Genomic DNA, 19,291 nt, shown 5'->3' with positions numbered 1-19,291 from the left:
CTGTCACTGTGTGTCTGTCTCCGTAGAATGTGAAGTCTCGGCAACTTGGAAAGGTCTTCTTTGATGGAGTAGGCAAAAACCTTTTCTTTGGTTGGTGCTTAATCTATTGTGTCATGGCTCAGCATTGACTGTGTGAGGCCATGAGAGATTCAACTGCTCAACTTGAGAGTTGTGATGCCACCTACCTGCCGGCCTACCAAGAGAAGCTTGAACAGGGCCAGTGGCCCACCATACTGCTGATCTCCCAACCCCCCCTAAATTGTACATCAAACGGCAGTGTACCAATTATTTCCTATAATTTTACTCCTCCCTTTCTAATATTATATGTTTTCTTAAAAATTATTCATGCAGTAAATTTTATGGTTATGATAACACATATAACTCACTAATGATCAAGGGTTTCAAACCTCGTCCGATAAATTTTTCACCTAAAATATCAGTGTAACTCGAACTCTTCGACCCGATCACATATGATGCGCCTTAATCCACCATATCGTTAGGGTTTGGTCTCATTTTTTATCACTTGATTGATATTGTTAAGGATTAGAATGTGTCATCGGAGATACGTATAATCGGTTATGTGATCTTAAGCATGAAAACCCATTAGTGGATGGTAATCATGTTGTTGGCATGGAAGGAATGGGAAAGAAATTTCTTTTCTTTTTAACCTTGTTTATGATGACAAAATTATACCTTTCTAGGCTAAGATAAGGGTACCTATGTGCATTCATTCAATGGACAGTATATTTCTTGATCTGATCACATCATAAGATTGAAATAATAGATAAATTTGATAGTGTTGGATGATGTTTGGAATAAACGAGAATAGATTTAGTCATCATTCAACCAAGCGACTTGCAATCGAGTTATTTTGAGATGGTGAACTTGGATTGGATAATCAACTAAGATCATATCAGTTCTTGGAAAAAAAAAATTATTTATTTTCTCTAAGATCATTCGTGAAGAACTTTTATTGACAGAAATATTTGATTGAATTGACAAGCCAACAATGTTCACTATCTATGATTTGATGATCTTACGCACTGTGAAGGAGTATGTTGCCACGAAAATGATGCGCGATGTGGCAATGCTACTCTCGACAGCTGCTGCCAAGTATTCAAATGTTCATACGATCAAGAAGAGAGAATACATAATCTCATTCGTATAATGCTCCGAAAACGTATGTACAAGCGATCATCCTACTACCGCCAGGTAGAACAATAGTACATGAGTTGAACTCGTGACATGCAATTGCAGCAACGTTTGTTATGGATGATTTTGAAGAATCTCTATGTTGCTTAAGATCCCAGAGTTCTCCTCCGGAGCTTGACGAGGATAATAATTATGATAAGACTCGGTTGACGTCAGATGACGCCTCACGCCTCGATCGACGCGACAGTACTTGGTCAAACGAACCAGAACGTCGGCCGAGGTGCATTAACGCCTGCTCAGGCTTGATTCTTCACTCCACGCCAATACCAATATCAGACGCTACCAGCCTGCCCCCTACAAGCGGGCACATCAAGAAACAATAAGCTTCCCTATAAATACTCTCGCATTCTGAATGGGAAGGAGGGGGAGACAGACACACAAAAAAACTTCTTCATCTGAAATCCCCTTCATATCATCTAACTCGATCGTCGGAGGGGTCGGGTCGAGCTTCCCGACCCGACCTTTGTGCAGGTCCGAAGCTGAAGGTCCCTGCGGGACGCATAGGCGAGGAGTTCTTGCCCAGAGGAAGCAGCCACCTTGTCCCGATCGGACTACCTCAGCACGATCACCTCGGTGGGCTCGAGGAATGCCCCAGGGAGATCCCCGTCATCCGGATCCGAACCGAGCCGCGTCGACCCCGAGGCCACGGCTCCAGGTTGTTTACGCTAACAGAGCTTATCAATTCTAAGGATAATTTTGAAATATAATATATAATATGATAACATTAGTTTTAATTATCAATTCTAAGGATAATTTTGAAATATAATATATAATATGATAACATTAGTTTTAATTATCAATTCTAAGGATTAATAATCATAGTTATAATAGTGCATAGTAGTGGGAGGAAAAGAGAAGTCATCGATGATGGAAGGTGTGGAAAGAGGGGGCAATGGTGACGGAGGAACCTTCGGACGACGATAGCAGTGGCAGAGGAAGCTGTAGACAACGACAATGGCGATGGAGAAAACTACAAACCCACCCTGAGTTGCACATGAAAGATCAAGCGGTAGAGGGAGATGCGCACGACCAAAGATATAACGAAGGAGGAAGATTCGAACCTCTTATATCGACAGCGGAAGAGGAAGATTGGACCCTTTCGTCGGCTGCAATGATGGATCATAAGGTTTATCGAGCAAGTCAAGAGAGGGTGAGGGTGGGTTTCGATGTTTACTATCAGACGTAGTTGGTCCGATAAAACTCTCTGTAATGTTGGCTTTGGTCGATGATACATCTCCTGGAGATGAAAGAACATAACGATTATACAGTACTTTGCTTTTGCTTGCGAGTGTTGTGTGCAGACATCAAATGATTCATCCACATCGAAATCCAACTGAGAGTCGAGCAAACGGACATGCCTCACATGACCCATCGAATGGGACGACCGACACCCATTGCTTGCCCCAAAGTCAACAACCGCTGCCCTCAGATATTGTCGCCGGGGAGCCTGTGACGGAGACGACCGAGGGTTTGCCTTCAAGCTGAACACACCATGAAAAGACACTGTAGCTTCTTTGACTTTCACGACATGGGTCATGTGGACAAAGGGAATCATATCCTCGGGTCAATGACACAAGCGACGAGCGATTCTCTCGCAGCAAACACGCAGCTGAATCATGGTCTGCTCGACGCCGTGCGAGTCGAAAGCCACGACGGGGAAATTGACCAGCATGGCTTCGGGCGAAGAAGACAGTCAAACTTAGCGACTCTGCATGTTGTTCGTACTTTGACCCGACGAGCTTTTAGATGTTGATGATGCCATTGATCCATCAACTTGTGCGTGCATATATATACATCGATGATCTCTGCCGTCCGTGGGCGAGCATCGTGTATCGGATATTCCTGATCGACGGTGGTGATTATCGAGTAGGGTTGATGAACGAGCGAACCGCCATATGGTCGGAGGGTGGCCTGGTTCACGTTTCCCGTCAGATGACGTCAGCGACGAGGTGCGCCGTCAGTGGGAACCGTATCAGCCGGAGTAACCCCCTCGGCGATTAACGACAGCGATGTTAGTGGCAACTGAATTACCCAAAGTACCCCTCTTCTCGGACCGTGATCTTAAGCGTGTCGATGGCATCGCCGTAATTATGTACGACGAGTCTCTGCTGACCTGGCTTGTCCATTAAACGTACGTCAGCAGGCTCGAAATAAAGAGAAAAAAAAGTGAGATTCCGCGTTATTACTTTCGTGAGCTGTTTCGGGGTCCGAAGGAGTCGTGGATAACGTTGTGAGTCCCCGATATATATATATATATATATATATATAGACAGCATAACATAATAATATTAATATAACATAGGCAGAAGTACATCATATTACAGAACAAATGGGATTTATTAGTTGGAATAATCTGTTACCCGTTATGCGGCAGTGCAGTGTGAAAACGACTCCTCCAAACGAGAAGGATTATTATGAGCAGATTAAAAAGGAATTTAAGAGGAAAAAATACAAATAAATATCTGTCAGTGACCATTTCGGAGTGAATGCGCGCAATGCGTGGATACACGTGGCCCGATGGCGGAGGGCGCCGCGGTTTTGCCACTCACCCCACCATTTTGGTCGTTAAAATGCCCCGCCGCTTCCTCCACCCCTTCATTCCAAAGTCGCTCCCACGCCCTTTTGAACTGCGTCCCCGAAGGAGGAACGCTCGATCGATACGGAGCATGGCGGAGAACTGCTGGGGCCTCGATCCCTGGACGTGCCGACCCCACGCTTGCATCTCCGAGGCCGCCTTCGCCCGCGAGAACGACGCCCTCACCAAAGCCCTCCAGATCTCCCTGTTCTCGGACGCCGCCGCCGCCTCCTCTGCCGTCCCCTCCCCGGACTCCATCTCCCTCGCCACCTCCTCCTTCCTCCTCCCCTTCGCCCCCGATCTGCCCCGCAGCCGGGACCCGCCCCCCGGGCGGATCACCAAGAAGCGCAAGTCCCGGGCGACGAAGCGCTCGCTCACCACCTACATCAACGCCGACCCCGCCAACTTCCGCCAGCTGGTCCAGCAGGTCACCGGCACACGGCCCGTCGACGGGGCGGGGCTCCCGGTGGAGCTGCCGCCCGCCGCAGCCGTGCAGGGGAGCTGCCTCCTTCCTACGCTGGACACGTCGGCGTTCTTTCTCGACCGAATCGGCACCGTCGGGCCGGGTGGCGATGGCCCGGTTCTTGCTGAGTTCGACTCGTTGCTCGCGGCACCGAGTTTTCCAACGCTCGACTCGTGGGGCGTCATCTGAAGGGACCCACCGCAGTCGCTCCTCTTTACGAGGCGTCCGATGGGCATCGGACGGCGTCGGGCTGTAGTATACAATAGCTGTACAATCGCCGCCTTTTTCTTTCGACCTGTAATGGTAGCAGTTGGGAGTGTGTTTATTTACGAGGCTATGCCACTTTAGAGAAAGTATTGTTGAGATTTTCTCGAACAATTTAAATAATTATATATCTTACTTAATTCTAGTGAAAAATCGTATATTAATATTCTCACTTCACAAAATAAAATGTTTCCTATTTAAACTCATATAATAATACACTAATGAACGTTACCACATCATGATATAATAATTGTTTTAATTTAAAAAAAATAAAAAAAAAATTATAGAGGAAGGGATAAATATGGGATGATTCCAACGTATGTATTGTATTGTAAGAGAGTGTGAACGTTGCATGATAAAGTGAGGGCCCAAAGTCCTCCATGACAGAAGAATGATAGGAGTTGCATGTTATCAGATCATCATCCATCATACTTTAAGAAAAGAGAAGAGATATGATTAGCCTTTCACTGGTTTCTTGATGGAAGTCTCAGTCCGTCTTTTTGAGCCTTCAGATTGAGGCTGCGTACGCGAGCATCCATCGCATCGCATCGCATCGCATCGCATCGCATGAAGTGTAACTTTAGCTTCGAGGTTATTTTATCTAACCACCACTTCTAGTATGATCTTAAGGCTCTTCTTTATGCCGGGGAATACCACCTTTTAGTCCTGCAACCCAACCAGTCCGGTGGAGTGTGTGAGATGGGAAGGAAGAATGTTATCCTGTAATAGGGAATGATGATATAAACGGATGCTATTGTGCGAGTTGTAAAGGTTTGGTCGGTTGAGTTCTTTTCAGATTAGATTCTGATGCCCATTTAACGTCACTGATGACTTCCTGTTAAGAAAATTCAAATTCAGGTCCGACTCGTATGCTGAAACGTATCCAACTTGATTATTCTTTAAGCTGATCTTAAGTGGAAAATTTTTCATTCTAATTTTGTAAAAATTATATCAAAAGTGTTTGCAAACCTTATGACCTGGTCACGAGGTCGGTACGACTTGGTCTGACTGGCGATGTCCAGGACTGTCTCGAGGACAAGGTTATCGTCTGATCGAGTCGGGCTCGGATTTGGTATGGATGCGCCTCCTCAGCGAGCCCGTATGCCTTTGTCGCCACCAGATTCCTACGCACAGGCCTAGGTCGAGATGGGGAGGAGGGTCCCGACTTAGGCTCATCAAAATATCAAGTTAGTGATATGTTGATATTCCCGATGCCCCTCGTCTGATGTTGGTAACGGATTTTTATCATAGCTCCTGGGGGTCGATCGTACACGACCCTTATGCGGTGGCTGACTCCCTGATTGATGAGTATCCCTTCGGGCGTCCGTCGTCCGGGATATTTGGGACGGCGTCATACAGCACCTTCCCGAGCTTCTCGGAGCGATCCTTGTTGCGGCGACGACATTGGTTGGCATGATGTGGGAGGAGGACAGTTGTTCTCCCGGATTTTTGGTGGTGCATTCGATGAGGTGTTGCATCTTCCTCCCGAGGCCCCGCACTTTGGCCAACATGACGGCGGTTGTGTCCTCACGAGGGAATCCATAATATATCCTATCATAAGGCACTTCATACAAAATATTTTTTTAAAGTTTAACTCTATGATCTAATCAAATAGATGAAATGACAATAGGAATCCTTTTAGACATACACTTATGTGCTCTCTTTTATAATAATCATATGTGATTGTTACACCTTCCTATTACATAGTTTATCCGGTAATGAGGGCTTGGTGGTCGGTTATGACTATTGTTATCACGCATCGAACTCGGGATTGTGTGATCCTCTCCGTGTGACATTTATTGGGTGATCAATTTGGCTTATTTATCGAGAGATCATGCAAGGCTAAGGTGGCGATGGGTAGTCGGACGAGTATCTCCATCGGATTAGCCACATGGGATAGACTGATCGACCTTACGTGGAACTGATGTGTCTGTTATTTCTGTTGTATCAATCTCGTGAATTATTTATAATTCATGATTATTATTTTATTTGTGTCTGTTAGGATTTATGTAGCATTTGCTCGTTGAAAATTATACTAGAAATGAATTAGAATTGAAGTCATACTGTTGGATTCGAATGTCTAAAAAGTAAGATCATAATCAATGGTTTCGATTCTGATTCTAATTTTAAATTGATTTAAAAACATACATAATATAAATAGGATTGGATTTTATTTTTTTTTCCCGATTTAGATTTAAAAGGTAATCGATTTGGGTTTGAATTTTAGTGAAATATTTTATTTTTAATTAAAATTAGTGGATCAAATCTAAATTGGAATTAAACCGACTGTTTTAGTTGAATCAAATCGTCTGAATTAATCGATGATTTCAAATTTAATAAAAAAAACTGATAATTCGAGAATCATGGCCATCCTTCCCTTCCTGTCCTCTATATTTTATTTTATTTTCCTTCCGGAATAGGCCGGCCCATTAACGTCGATCCAATAGGCCCACTTTATATATCAATGTTCGATTAGGGGATACCTTATTCGAAAAACCAGCAATTATTTTCTTTATTCGCTATCTGAGCAAATTTGGCCAGAAAATATGTTTATAAAAATAAGAAAAAAATATTATCAGAGAGGAAAACAAATTTGCCCGAGCAATTATTTTCCGTGGCGCTCGACCTCATGTCCCAAGGGTTGTATTCGTGCCACGTCGCTTTGCTAACACCAACCCATCCAAAGCCAACTCCGTGACGGCACGCAGACGGCAACCCGACCTTGTTTCGACGGTGTCCTGTGCCGCGGGAAGTGAGACCACGCACGCGAGCGGTGACGCTCCCTTGTGTCGACCGAGACACGGGTCAGGCTTTTCCCATGGTCTCCTTCACGATCGAGGTTTCTGATTGGTCGATACACTACACCGGCCCACGAAGAGGTGCAGGCCCGAAGAAAACCCTAAATGGGTAGCGGATGGAATCGCGACGCAACCGGGCGAAGCCCACTCGGTTCCTCTTCGCTGGCTTCGCCCAGCTACCCCGACCACGCCCTTTATAAAGGTCCCGATCTCGATGAAGCCGAGACCCGAGAGACCTCATTGAGCAGAGAAAGCGGAGAGAACGGGAAAGAAAGTGCCTCACGGAATCCAAAGGTATTCGCCCCTCCTCGGCTCTAATCTTTTGTGGATCGATCTCCGTTAATTTCTTGGCCAGATTTGGGGCCCCGATCGCTTCCTCACGACGCTCTCTTTCGTCGACCCTCGTGCTTGGATTCGGACGACGGGAGACCGGTTCTTGAATCGGAGATTGCAAATTCTCGCCGCGTCTGTGACGACGGCAGCTCTGGTGTTAGATTTCCCGGCGAAGGGTTGTGGTAGACTCGGATCTTCGAGAGAATCTGTTGTGTTTATGGTAGACTGTTCCTTCAGAGGATCGTTAGTACCTTCGTTTCCACAAATTTCTTCGCCGGATGCGGATCCCCGATCCCCCTAATTCTTGAACCCTCGCTCGCTTGTTTGATTTTTGATGATCGAGAACTGGTTCTTGAATCGGAAGTTGCAAATTCAAGTGGAATCTTGGCAAAAGATAGCCCTGATGTTAGTCTATGGGGCGAGAGATTGTGGTAGATTTGGTCCTTTGGAGACCTTGTTGCGATTTTCGTAGGCTTGGTACCTTGAGAGGATTGTTGCGTAATTGTTTCCACAAATTTCTTAACCAGATATGAATCCTCGATTGCTTCCTCTCACCGCCATAATTCTAGAGACCCTCATGGGCATTCTTGGACTTGGATGATGGAGAACCGGTTCTTGCATCGGTTTCAAAGTTCATGCCACATCTGTAGCGAAGATAGCCCCGGCTATAGGTTTCATGACAAGAGTTTATGGTAGACTTATGCCTTCAAGAAACTCTGCTGTGACTATGGAAAATGTTTGGTATCTTAGGTATCAAAACTGTGGTAGATAATTGGTTGTCTAGGATCATGGATGTGGAAGAATCGAGTGAGTTGAGTGGACAGTTCTTTGAAGATGAAACTAGAAATGCGTGCGATCTTAGTTACTTTTACGTTCTGATCAATGTTAGAATTGTTGATGGGTGACGGATGTTTGCTTTATTTCGTAGAGGTGAATCTGTAGCTTAAAACTCGTGGAAAAGTGTGATGGGTATCCTAAGCTTCATGGAAATACTTTGAAGTGGAAAAGAATCAGCAATTTTGGTTCAGTTTTATGCAGAAATGGGATGCTGACCTGATAGTTTGTAGATCTCTTTTGGTGGTATTGGCCACTGCATGATAGTGGAGTTATCTTGCATGGTGCAACTACAGTGAAACCTCTACCTGACTAAATTTGCAATAAATGTATGCTGGGACGTTGATGCATTAAAATTTGTATCATGATCTTTAAATCGTTTTAGACTTTTTTGAGAGGCGATAGAAATATATACAACAAGCAACAGTGAATATGAGGATCCAATTATTAGTAAGAGAACTTGTATTCTCTTATGCTGGGACGTTGATGCATTAAAATTTGTATCATGATCTTTTAATCGTTTTAGACTTTTTTTGAGAGGAGATAGAAATATATACAACAAGCAACAGTGAATATGAGGATCAAATTATTAGTAAGAGAACTTGTATTCTCTTATGTCTCTATGCTTCTCGTTGGTAAGCAAAAATGTTGAAGCCTTTATAATACTTTTAGGAGGGTGAAAAAGAGAGGGAAAAAAAAAGGACTCCCTTATCCTGATAGATGGAATCACTTTGTGGATGAGTTTGTTATCTTGCTGAAGTCAGGAATGGGGTTATAGGAACTCCTACAGTGTTTCTTAACTCTTCATTCTTTTCCTCTTCCTTCCATCAATGAATGAAGGATGGGTGTCAAAATAGGCCGTTATAGATTCACGTTATTTGGAAAAGAACTATCACTTATTTCTGGATCATATAGTAGACTCCAAACCTGTCAACTGCACCTTGGTTATATATGGAGATAAGCTAAAATGCTTGTATCATGAACTTAGATATTTTTTGCTGGTAGTTTATGCACAAAATGCGTATTGGTTAATGAATGTGTTGGTGCCGACCAAGTGATTTGATGTGATCCACATGGGACCTAGTTTCTGCCTTTCCACATGCCTTTTGTGCCCCAGTTACTTGGCATGTGGCATGAGTCATTACCAGCTCACCTATGCCCCAATTCGTTGTCATGTGTATGTGTGGCGGCTCTTATTTTATATCTTTGGTTTAGTAAATTAGTAGGTCATGCACAATCTTGCAGTCTTGCTGGAGATATTAAAAAAAAAAGTGTGTAAAGTTATACCAGCTTTAATAAGCCATATATATATATATATATATATATATTTAATTCTGTAATATGTCTGTAACCTGCAACATGTTCTTGTTTGTTCTTTTAGGGGTCTGCTTTTTTCCTACATTTTTATTTTGCATTCCATTGAATTGTTAGTTTTTTTTGGTAGGTAATTATCTGTGTGTTTTTTTGTTGTTTTATTGTAACACAACTTAATCAACTGTCGTAAGTGGTTCTCGTACTTAAATCTGTAATGCCAGTAATATCATGAGAAAATTTTTGCTTAGTTATGATTTGGGATGTCTGTTGCTTTGTCTTTATCCTCTTTCTAACTATATCCTCTTTTATATTTGCGAGGTTAGATGCTTGCCTTGGGCTCTGATCTGTGGTGCATTTGCTGAGGATCTACCTCCTGGGCCTTTTCTCCTGCTTCCTGTTTATTTTGAACTTCTGTTGACCATTGTATATCATGGACAAATTTGATTTGAAATATACCATGTTGTACATTTGTATGTGATGCGACATTCCAGTGGTACTATCATTTATTGCAGCTTCTCAACTTTGTTGGCGATATAATACTTGTATGTGATCATATATAATCACGTATAGTTTCAGAACTGCATAGTTCTCCCTAAATCTGTAACAGCATTATATGGGAATTTGTAGATGTGCTTCGATGTTATGTGGGATGGAGACAAACATACGCCATTAATCTTGGATTCTTGACCATCTGAAAATTTGGATATTCTGGTTATTCATATCAATGGAGAGCTTAGCCCACTTGGAAGCCTTGTGTGAGAGGCTTTACACTTCTCAGGACTCAGTTGAACGAGCACATGCAGAGAGCACTTTGAAATGCTTTTCTGTGAACCCTGATTATATCTCTCAGTGCCAATACATTTTGGACAATGCTTTGACCCCTTATGCTTTGATGTTGGCCAGTTCAAGCTTGTTGAAGCAAGTAATGGAGCACAGTCTTTCTTTGAAGTTGCGGCTTGATATCCGTAATGTTCCTTTAGTCATATATGTTAATTTTTCCACAATATACTTTGTTGTATATCAAGCTTGGGGTCAAGTAATATTTCAAGCTTAGGTTTAGGGTTTACACTTTGTTTGTCTTCATGATTAATTTTTTTCATCTATTTACTAGTCTAATGGATCTTGTTTTATCCTTATGATGACAATATCATTATCTGCTTTAGCTGTTTTTGTAAAGACATGGAAGATTCACTTTATCACTTGCATTGATTAACCTATGTACACAGATGAAATGTCTTGCATTGTCAGTTTTGATTGAATAATTAGCTAATGAAGGAGAATAGAAGTTCGATTTTGTATTTTCACCCACTTTACATGTTTGTTTGTTTTATTATATTTATATTGACTAGTCTTTCAAGTTATCTTTTCAACTTCTCTGCAACATTCTAAATTGACATATTGTTTGTGTATTTGAAGGGAATTATGTGATAAACTATCTAGCTAGCAGAGGACCTGAATTGCAGAACTTTGTAGTTGGATCATTGATACAACTGTTATGCCGGATTACAAAATTTGGATGGTTCGATGATGACAGATTCAGAGAGGTTGTTAACGAGGCAACAAACTTCTTGAGTCAGGTAAATTCTATCTTCTAGATATCTATTACTTTTGTTGATAAGAACTTGGTTTATGTTAGATTAAGCTCACATGGATGATAGGGGGGTGATTGATATACTTGATGTATCCTAGTAGACACATTTTGATATAATAATCTTCTTATCTCTATTGGTTCCACTTATATTTATTTAGTTATATTTCTGACTCCATGACTAATTTCCATCTCATTATTCTAAACACATGCTTAAAGAGAGTAGACCCATCATGCCCTTACAAGCCAATGCAAGTCTTTGACCGTTTTCAATGTAAGACTGAACTGGGATGTTATGACAGGAAGTTATGCGACATTAAAATGGTCAGTGCCTGTTTTATACCAGTCCGTGTGAAACTGTGGTCGTTGCTTCATATGAAGTCATTAGATTAAATTTAGAATTTTAGACTACATCAGTTTTTTCTCACCGGGGGACAGATAAATAGAACTTGGTAAATGTTGTTAGGAAGAAATAATAATTCAACTTCTTTAAGCTAGTTTGTATCTAGTAGGCTGAACATCATTTGCTGCTAACTATCAGTTTGATTCTTGGTTTTTGTTTGTTAGGCTTCGTCAGGCCACTACTCAATTGGCTTGAAGATGTTAAACCAGCTTGTATCTGAGATGAGTCAGGTTAGTACTTATCAGTTCATAGCCACTCTGTGTTTTAGCATGATTTGATGACAGTGCAATATGTTTCATAACTTGATGACTCTCAAATGTGTTGCATGGACATGGCGTCTTTTAATTTCTTGTTTGGATAGATAGATATTTAGGTGATACTACTCCTTTGTTAGAATCTCTTCACTGTTCATTGTGGGTGCATGATGCTGAAAATTAAATTCACATATCTGGAAGTATATATTTTTTAGTTTCTTGCTCTCGGTTGCTACATAATTTGTTTTACCATGTCTGATCTCTGCATTTATCTTGTTTTATAAACAAGATTATAAATGTTCTGTTACCTCTGTTGGACTCAAAATTACTCTACCATATTCATAAATGTTCTTGTAAACAAAGTACATGAGTGGATTTCTGTGTGCATGGGAATTAAAAGATGACACTTGAGAAATAAATTGATAATTGTTTGAGCCTCAGCTTACATTAGTTCTGTATGTGATGGATGATTGCTTTAGTTATTACAATTGCAAGTTTTTTTTTCATGCAAAATGTTTTTTCTAGCATATAGTATTACCAAGGTTAAAGAAACACAATGTGACATATGACGTTATCTCAAAGAAGCAATATTTTTTCAAGTTTTCTCTGTGTGCTGGTTTGAACACCATGTTAGCATACTGACAATGGGATGATCAAGATAGATGTTCAACTACTCTAATTGCCCCTGACCCTTGTTTGATCTAGACTCTTTGTACATAAACCTGTGTAATGCCTTTCTCATCTCTCGACATGGTGAGTTAGGATCTTGTCTGTTTAGTGTTGATGATTAATTTCATGAATGCTGCAATGTTATCATGCATGCGGTCATCGTAGCTTGTGAGCCCTGCCATTTTTAAATTTAACGAGATTTTTCGTCTCTTTATAAGAAATTGAATGAGGCCTATGTTCATTAATTGATATTGCATGAATTGATTACAGGGGTTTCAAATAATCCAGAGCAAGCTAGTAATTTTTGGAGTAGTCATACAGAACTTGTGATACATGGCTTTTGTTTTAGCATTAATTAACGCCCAGATTGTTCAGACTAGTGCAATCTTATTAGATTACATCTATTCATGTTCTAAAGTGGCACTGAGGTTGAGCTCCTTGAGATAAACCTATATCTTTTGGAGAACAATGTCTTGTACTTTGTTAGGACTGTAATATAGCATTTTTCTAACTTATGAACTTAAGCATCAAACCAGTGGGTTTGCTACTTTGATTTCTGATGCCTAATTCTCAATAATAGTGCCTACTTGCCCAATACCCGAAGCTGTTAATAAAGTACTTATGATTGTTCAGCAATTTGCTGATTATAGAAAAAAAAATTAGATGACCTATGTATTGCATGTCATTCATGTGAATATAGGATAAAATGCATACCATTAGATAATGTGCTGGTATCTTTTAACAAGAGTAGAGGTTCTTAATCTTGTTTCGTATTGGTGTATCGAGATTTGCTCGGTACGGTAGGTACGTCGTACCAAGTGGTATGCTAGGGCATACCGAGCGATATGCCTAAAATAAGCATAAAACCTTTCGAAAATACTTAAAAAATAGATAAAAAAGTTCGCATAGGGTTTTTAAGTTAGAAATAAATGTATATTTAATATAGTTTTAGCAAAACTAATGTAAATTAGATAAGAATAGTGTCATATATCTTTTACGGGATTTGAGGAGTAGCCTTGTACAAGGTTCGCAATTTCGATCCATTTCTGATCGTCCTTCCGTTAATATTGAATTATTTGCAGAAAAAATATTTGAATTATTAGATTATTTTATTTATAACTTAAACTTTAAGATTCAAATGAATTAAGTAATCATATGTATAGATATACCTAATTCTATCACCAAAACGAATGACGGACATCCACGTGTGGTGGATCGAGGTCCTCGATCCTATGTATCTGTATATCAATATGATATGTTTGTCGGACCCAATCCTGAAATTGATCCCACAATATAGTGTATTGATCCACCGTATGCTATTGGTGCATCAATGTGGTGATGGTCGTAGGTTTATCGTCATAAATCACATGTGTCCAAGGCAGCTCCTAATGCATGTATTAGTGAATGTCAAAACTTCTACTTTTGCTATTGATTTGTTGCTCCATATCCTACTGTTGCTCGGAAAACTATGACCAACTATCATAATAGGCTTAATCATCTCATAAATCAATAAAAATCTAGAAAGAGAATATATACCTCTTGACTAAAAAGTTCTTCCTCTTAATCCTTCCAAATTAGCCTCCTAAATTTGATTCAATTCACAAATCCTTGCTTTGTTTAGTTTAGGAGAGTGAAAATATGAGAATAAGAGAGAGAATGTGAGCAAAAATGAGTTTGAGAGAGTTTAAGGGAGTGTGAGAGTGAAATGAATTGAAATAGGGGGGAAGAAATGGTTTAAAAACCCTTGAGGAGGCCTCCAACGATCAAATTGACCGTTGGAGCACTGTTACCATTTGGTAACGATCTGTTTCGACCGTTATCACCCGGTATAGCTCTATATCGCTTGATACAGGGCTAAATGCCTGATACTGCCCAGTAGCAGATGGTCCGCGTGCCGGTCTGTTGGTGGACTGGTACGTACAACCCGTACCGAGTGGTACGGTATGGTATTGCAAACCCTCTTTCTGTATGTACGGTATGGTATTGCAAACCTATATGTTTTCTTGAGCAAGACAATTCTTCATTTGACAAATGCTGATAATGAGTTCAAAACTCTAAGACCCTACATGACACTTGTAAAGATTTTAAGATTGACTAATGAAATAGCTTCAATTATTAAGGGTCTACAAAATTTATTCCATAAATTACTACAGTTTCTGGGTAAGTTTGGAAGATTCAGAGAGCAAGCCTTGGCACCATGGTGAGGTTGCTCTTTGCAACCTGGATAACCAAGGCATTCATGGAAACAACCTCTCTATTCTTTACTTCACATTGGTGGGAGCCTCATGTGTTGGTCTGCCCTCGCTGGACAAATTTTTAGGTGAACTGTAACCAACCCAATGTGTGCCTCCTGCTCAGCAGTAAACAACCTCTCAAATGGTTCTTGTCAGAACAAAACTGCTGCTGAACAACAGTAAAATCAAACTGAAGTTAGACAGTAATGTTTTAATCAGATTAGATTTTAAGATTCTTAATTTTATGTCTCAGGTTGTCCAAACATGTGTAACCATTGTTCATATTTATTTTTGATGACAAATATACGCGAGTTGTATGAGGTTGGCAAGTACCAATTATGATCTTGAAAGAAAATAGTAGCAAAGGTAATTATGGAATTTTCATGGATATTGTTATAAACTTCTTCTGGAAGTTATATTTACAATCTTATATCAGCTATTCTTGCAACCTCATCAACTTGTTTACCCTTTCTGTGGCTTTCAGATGAGATATCTTTCTATTATAAGTATTCCTCTTGGTCAGCCATTCGTGGTACCTAGTCTTTCAATAACATCTTGGCCTTTTAACTTTTCCAGCCAAACCAGGGAATGTCTCTAACAAATCATCGAAAGGTTGCCTGCAGTTTCAGGGATCAATCACTTTTCCAGATATTTCAAATTTCTCTGACTTCTTTGCATCAGCTAAAAAGTGATGAAGATATGCAAGGTTTTTAATTGGAGTCAGTGATTGAGATTGTCATGCCATATTAACTTTTTATCGTAATGTGATATCTGATGTTTTTGTTATTATTTTTTTAGCAGTCTCTGTGCTGCGGGAACTTGCTCTTTCACTTTCCTTGAAATGCTTGTCTTTTGACTTTGTTGGAACTTCAGTAGATGAAAGCTCTGAAGAATTTGGTACTGTGCAGGTATTGCATTTATAAGGCACAAATTTCATATATCTGAATAATTTTTTGATTATTTCGCTACCTGATACGTGTTTTTTGACATCCTTTAATTCCTGCAGATTCCATCTTCGTGGAAACCAGTCATACAAGATCCTTCCACCCTGCAGATTTTCTTTGATTACTACAGTATCACTGAGCCTCCTCTGTCAAAAGAGGTATAGTATATGAGGGAAATAAAGTTTTTTGGCAGGTTTATTATACATCGAAGTTAATATATTTTTTTATTGCTTTCCACTTAATGTTGTTTTTTCAATCAAATGCAACCTAATCAGTTTTTATGGTCAACAACATGTTTCACAGTTCCATTTTCTTTGTTTGTAAGCCTAGAGTTGTTTTCTGCTTTCCATTTGCATGCTTGTTTCCTTCTTTGTAAATTATATTGAATTTATATTTCTCACATGCTGTGTTATCAATATGGTAGCATCTAATTGTTCAAAATAATTCTTTCTGCTATAATTATGACCTTTTCATATCTTATTTATCTTGCACCATACCCAATTCTGTTCAGTCAAATCTTTTAAGTAATTTACACATAGCAATGCTATCAAATGCTTTTGTAATTTTACAATGCACTCTGTGAATATTGTCTTTCTCAGGAGAACCTATTAATTCTTAGAGCTCAAAAATCAATTGTTCTATAATCATGTTGCCTATGTATCTATTATTAGGTGGAAAGCTACTCAGGAAGTTGCCTTTTGGTGACCTGGTTTCTGATCTAGAATTATCAAAACTGTTTAGATTGTTTTGCTGGTGTTTTAAGATGTCAAACTCTAAACGCTGATTGGGGTCTGCATCAATTAGGTGAAGCCTTTTTGGTACTTAATTTGATTTTCAGATATATCTACAGCTTGGTACAATGGTAAGGGTGCTTGTGACATGGATACCAGGGTGAAACAACCCATTTAAAAATTAAAATAGAGGTGAGACTGTCCATATCTGGTAGGGGCAGGAGCCTCATATACAAAGTTCACTTTTTATATTTCTATTGCTCGAAATGAGATTGTGGTATTTATTATCAATTTGGATCATCTTTGATTCATATAACTAGAATTTTTTGTGAGTTCTGCTCAAGATGTTTGGTATTTTTAAAAGTTATTGTAGCTCAAACCTGAAATCAATATTGTGAGTTTGATGTAGAAGTGTATTTATGTAATGTATGAGAACACCTTTGGCTAACATTTTGACAATTCATAATTATTTGATTGTTGATGCTTCCAAAAGTTTGATTATCCTTTTTGATTGTATTGTTAAACTATTGACATGATGCTATTTATCTTCAATGTTATGCATAGTTCTCCTTCTAGCATAAATTCCACTCTGTTACCCAGACCCTTTTTGTCCAAAATTGTAAACAAAGATATACTGTACCTTGAAGTTTGAACTAAACCAAATGATTCATCTGGATTCAAATCTTTGACAGATGGGATTATTTAGACCCCACTTTTCAGGTTAGTTCAATTCAGGTGGTTTGGTTGGATAAAAGTTTGTGATAGTCACACAGTCGATTATGTCAAATATTTTTATATAACTTTTATTTCATTTTTTTGCTTATTTCTGATTTTAGTTACTTATTATATTTATACCTTATATCTTATTTTCAGGCTCTGGAGTGTTTAGTTAGGCTCGCTTCTGTAAGGCGGTCTTTATTTACTGATGATCCTGCACGCTCCCAGTTTCTAGCTCAGCTAATGAGAGGGACTAAAGAGATACTGCAAACAGGCCAAGGTTCATGTTCATATTGTTTTTTAAAACTAGATGGTATTAATTATGTCTTGCAATATTTTTTTTTAATGTTTAATCTCTTCTATGCCTTAAAATGACACTAATTCATAGTCTTTGCAATTTATTTATTGAATGTCACCCAAAAAAAAAAAAGATTTGTTACAGGTAGTTTTGCCTTTGAGCCGTTACAAGTAGTTTTGCCAAAATCTCTCTAGTCATTTTGCATGCCAGTAAAGACACTAATTCATAGTCTTTGCAATTGATTTCAAGAATGTCACTAAGAAAGGTATCCATAAGAATTTTTTGACAAATGTATCAGCACTACACATTCAAATAACACATCTACTTGTTAACTAGTGTGATCCTGTGAGTTTTCTGTCTAGAGGTAATGATTGTATGATTTGCATGTAATATTAGGAAACAGGCAGAGCTTTTGTAAATAAATGCTCATTATAGCTGTGCCAATATCACTGTGACCTCCATTGTTACGATCCGTTTGTGTGCAAACAACAGAAGTTAGGCAATGTTTCCTCTATATTTCTCATTCAAACCATGTTTACTTAGCAACAAACATGAACTCTTTGGATTGTCTCATCCTTTGTCTGTTAACCAAGGCCTTTTGACAGTCTGGATCATACTATTGGTGCTGATGGGGTTAACTTGTTTCGTACTGCATAAAGGTTTTGTTATTTGGGATTATGCAATGTATTGTTCCACTTTAGTCATTACATTAGGTTGGCTATGCCATAGACTATGATGTTAAAAACCTGAAAGCTATAAACTAGATGATATAAATTGATTGTGTAGTGTTTCCTTTTCTTTTCTTTTGAGGTTATCTTGAGTTGAATTAGGGGTAATTTCTTGTGCAGATGCATTTTACTCTGGATTAGGGACATGAAAATAGAACTTTTATGATGCATAAGAAATTCCTGCAAAAAGATGCAATAAAATGTTGCACGTGCTTGAGGCATAACATCCAACAGCACTTTTTAAAAGATGTAATTCACTCCCCCACATTGCATGGTTCTGAGGAAATCAGTCTCTAGGATACAGTGAGTTGTGGACCTTCCAGTGCGCCCTTGCTGCATGGGCCCTGTTGGCCACCAGTTATATTAAATGTTCTTTAAGTCCATCAGATACACATCAGCAATGCATCATTTGTTGGGACCCATTTTTAAATTTATTTTAATTGGATTCATAAAGGGCTTCAATCAAAAATTTCATTCGTGGTTCCATAAGATCAGTGCCAAAGTTCTCCCAGCATGTATAAAGTATACAGGTTTAAAATTCATTCAACTATATTATTGCACAAGTAATGGGTCTCTGGTTTGAGTCGTATTTGAACGTCTTGTATGCTGATTAATGTAATAGAAATTTCTGCCTAGTTAAAAAAAAAATTCAACTTAGAACTCAAATTTTGTTCAAAATTTCATCAGCAGCACAGCAACTAGAGAGTCTCTTAGGTTTAATGTGCATGCACTAGATCAAGAAAAATAAATGTGATGGATTCATGAGCCATGAGAAAAGGATAAAAAGAAAACAGATGGTTCTCTAATAGTAGGGGGTGAAAATTCTTTTGTAGGTGTTTTTTTGTATTACTTGTGAAAGGAAGAAAGGTTAATGGTTACTCTCTTTCACAACATTCTTTCTTTCACTTGTTCACAATTCATACCATCTGAAA

At 39.3% G+C, this 19,291-nt stretch overlaps 2 protein-coding genes across 6 annotated transcripts in view; both read left to right on the top strand.

Annotated features, from left to right (window-relative positions):
* Window positions 1-3,799: 3,799 nt before the first annotated feature.
* Window positions 3,800-4,667, top strand: LOC135675186 (calmodulin-binding protein 25-like). The gene has a single exon (XM_065185460.1). It carries the CDS (start codon window positions 3,879-3,881, stop codon window positions 4,437-4,439), a length of 561 nt encoding a protein of 186 aa, XP_065041532.1. The 5' UTR covers window positions 3,800-3,878; the 3' UTR covers window positions 4,440-4,667.
* A 2,781-nt stretch (window positions 4,668-7,448) lies between these two features.
* The window catches only part of LOC135674760 (uncharacterized), a 28,138-nt gene continuing 16,295 nt past the window's right edge, over window positions 7,449-19,291 (top strand). For 3 of the 5 annotated variants that reach the window (XR_010513701.1, XM_065184901.1, XM_065184899.1), the window contains exons 1-9: window positions 7,449-7,606; window positions 10,117-10,335; window positions 10,421-10,758; window positions 11,210-11,370; window positions 11,949-12,014; window positions 15,518-15,647; window positions 15,740-15,849; window positions 15,948-16,043; window positions 17,490-17,613. Coding sequence is in view for 4 of the 5 variants with exons in the window: in XM_065184901.1 (XP_065040973.1) it covers window positions 10,518-10,758; window positions 11,210-11,370; window positions 11,949-12,014; window positions 15,518-15,647; window positions 15,740-15,849; window positions 15,948-16,043; window positions 17,490-17,613 (928 nt within the window). In the remaining variant the exon portion in view is untranslated. Of the gene's footprint in view, window positions 7,607-10,116; window positions 10,759-11,209; window positions 11,371-11,948; window positions 12,015-15,517; window positions 15,648-15,739; window positions 15,850-15,947; window positions 16,044-17,489; window positions 17,614-19,291 lie in introns of all 5 variants that reach the window. The other 2 variants (XM_065184902.1, XM_065184900.1) reach the window with 2 other exon arrangements.

The sequence above is a fragment of the Musa acuminata genome, chromosome BXJ1-5 (assembly GCF_036884655.1).
Source record: "Musa acuminata AAA Group cultivar baxijiao chromosome BXJ1-5, Cavendish_Baxijiao_AAA, whole genome shotgun sequence".
NCBI classification, from domain to species: Eukaryota; Viridiplantae; Streptophyta; class Magnoliopsida; order Zingiberales; family Musaceae; genus Musa; species Musa acuminata.
Note: the sequence above shows the minus strand (reverse complement) of the source record. Positions and strands in the feature narration are given on the sequence as shown.

Excerpts from the sequence above, each read along its gene's own strand:
- LOC135675186 (XM_065185460.1), top strand. The coding sequence starts at position 3,879 with ATGGCGGAGAACTGCTGGGGCCTCGATCCCTGGACGTGCCGACCCCAC.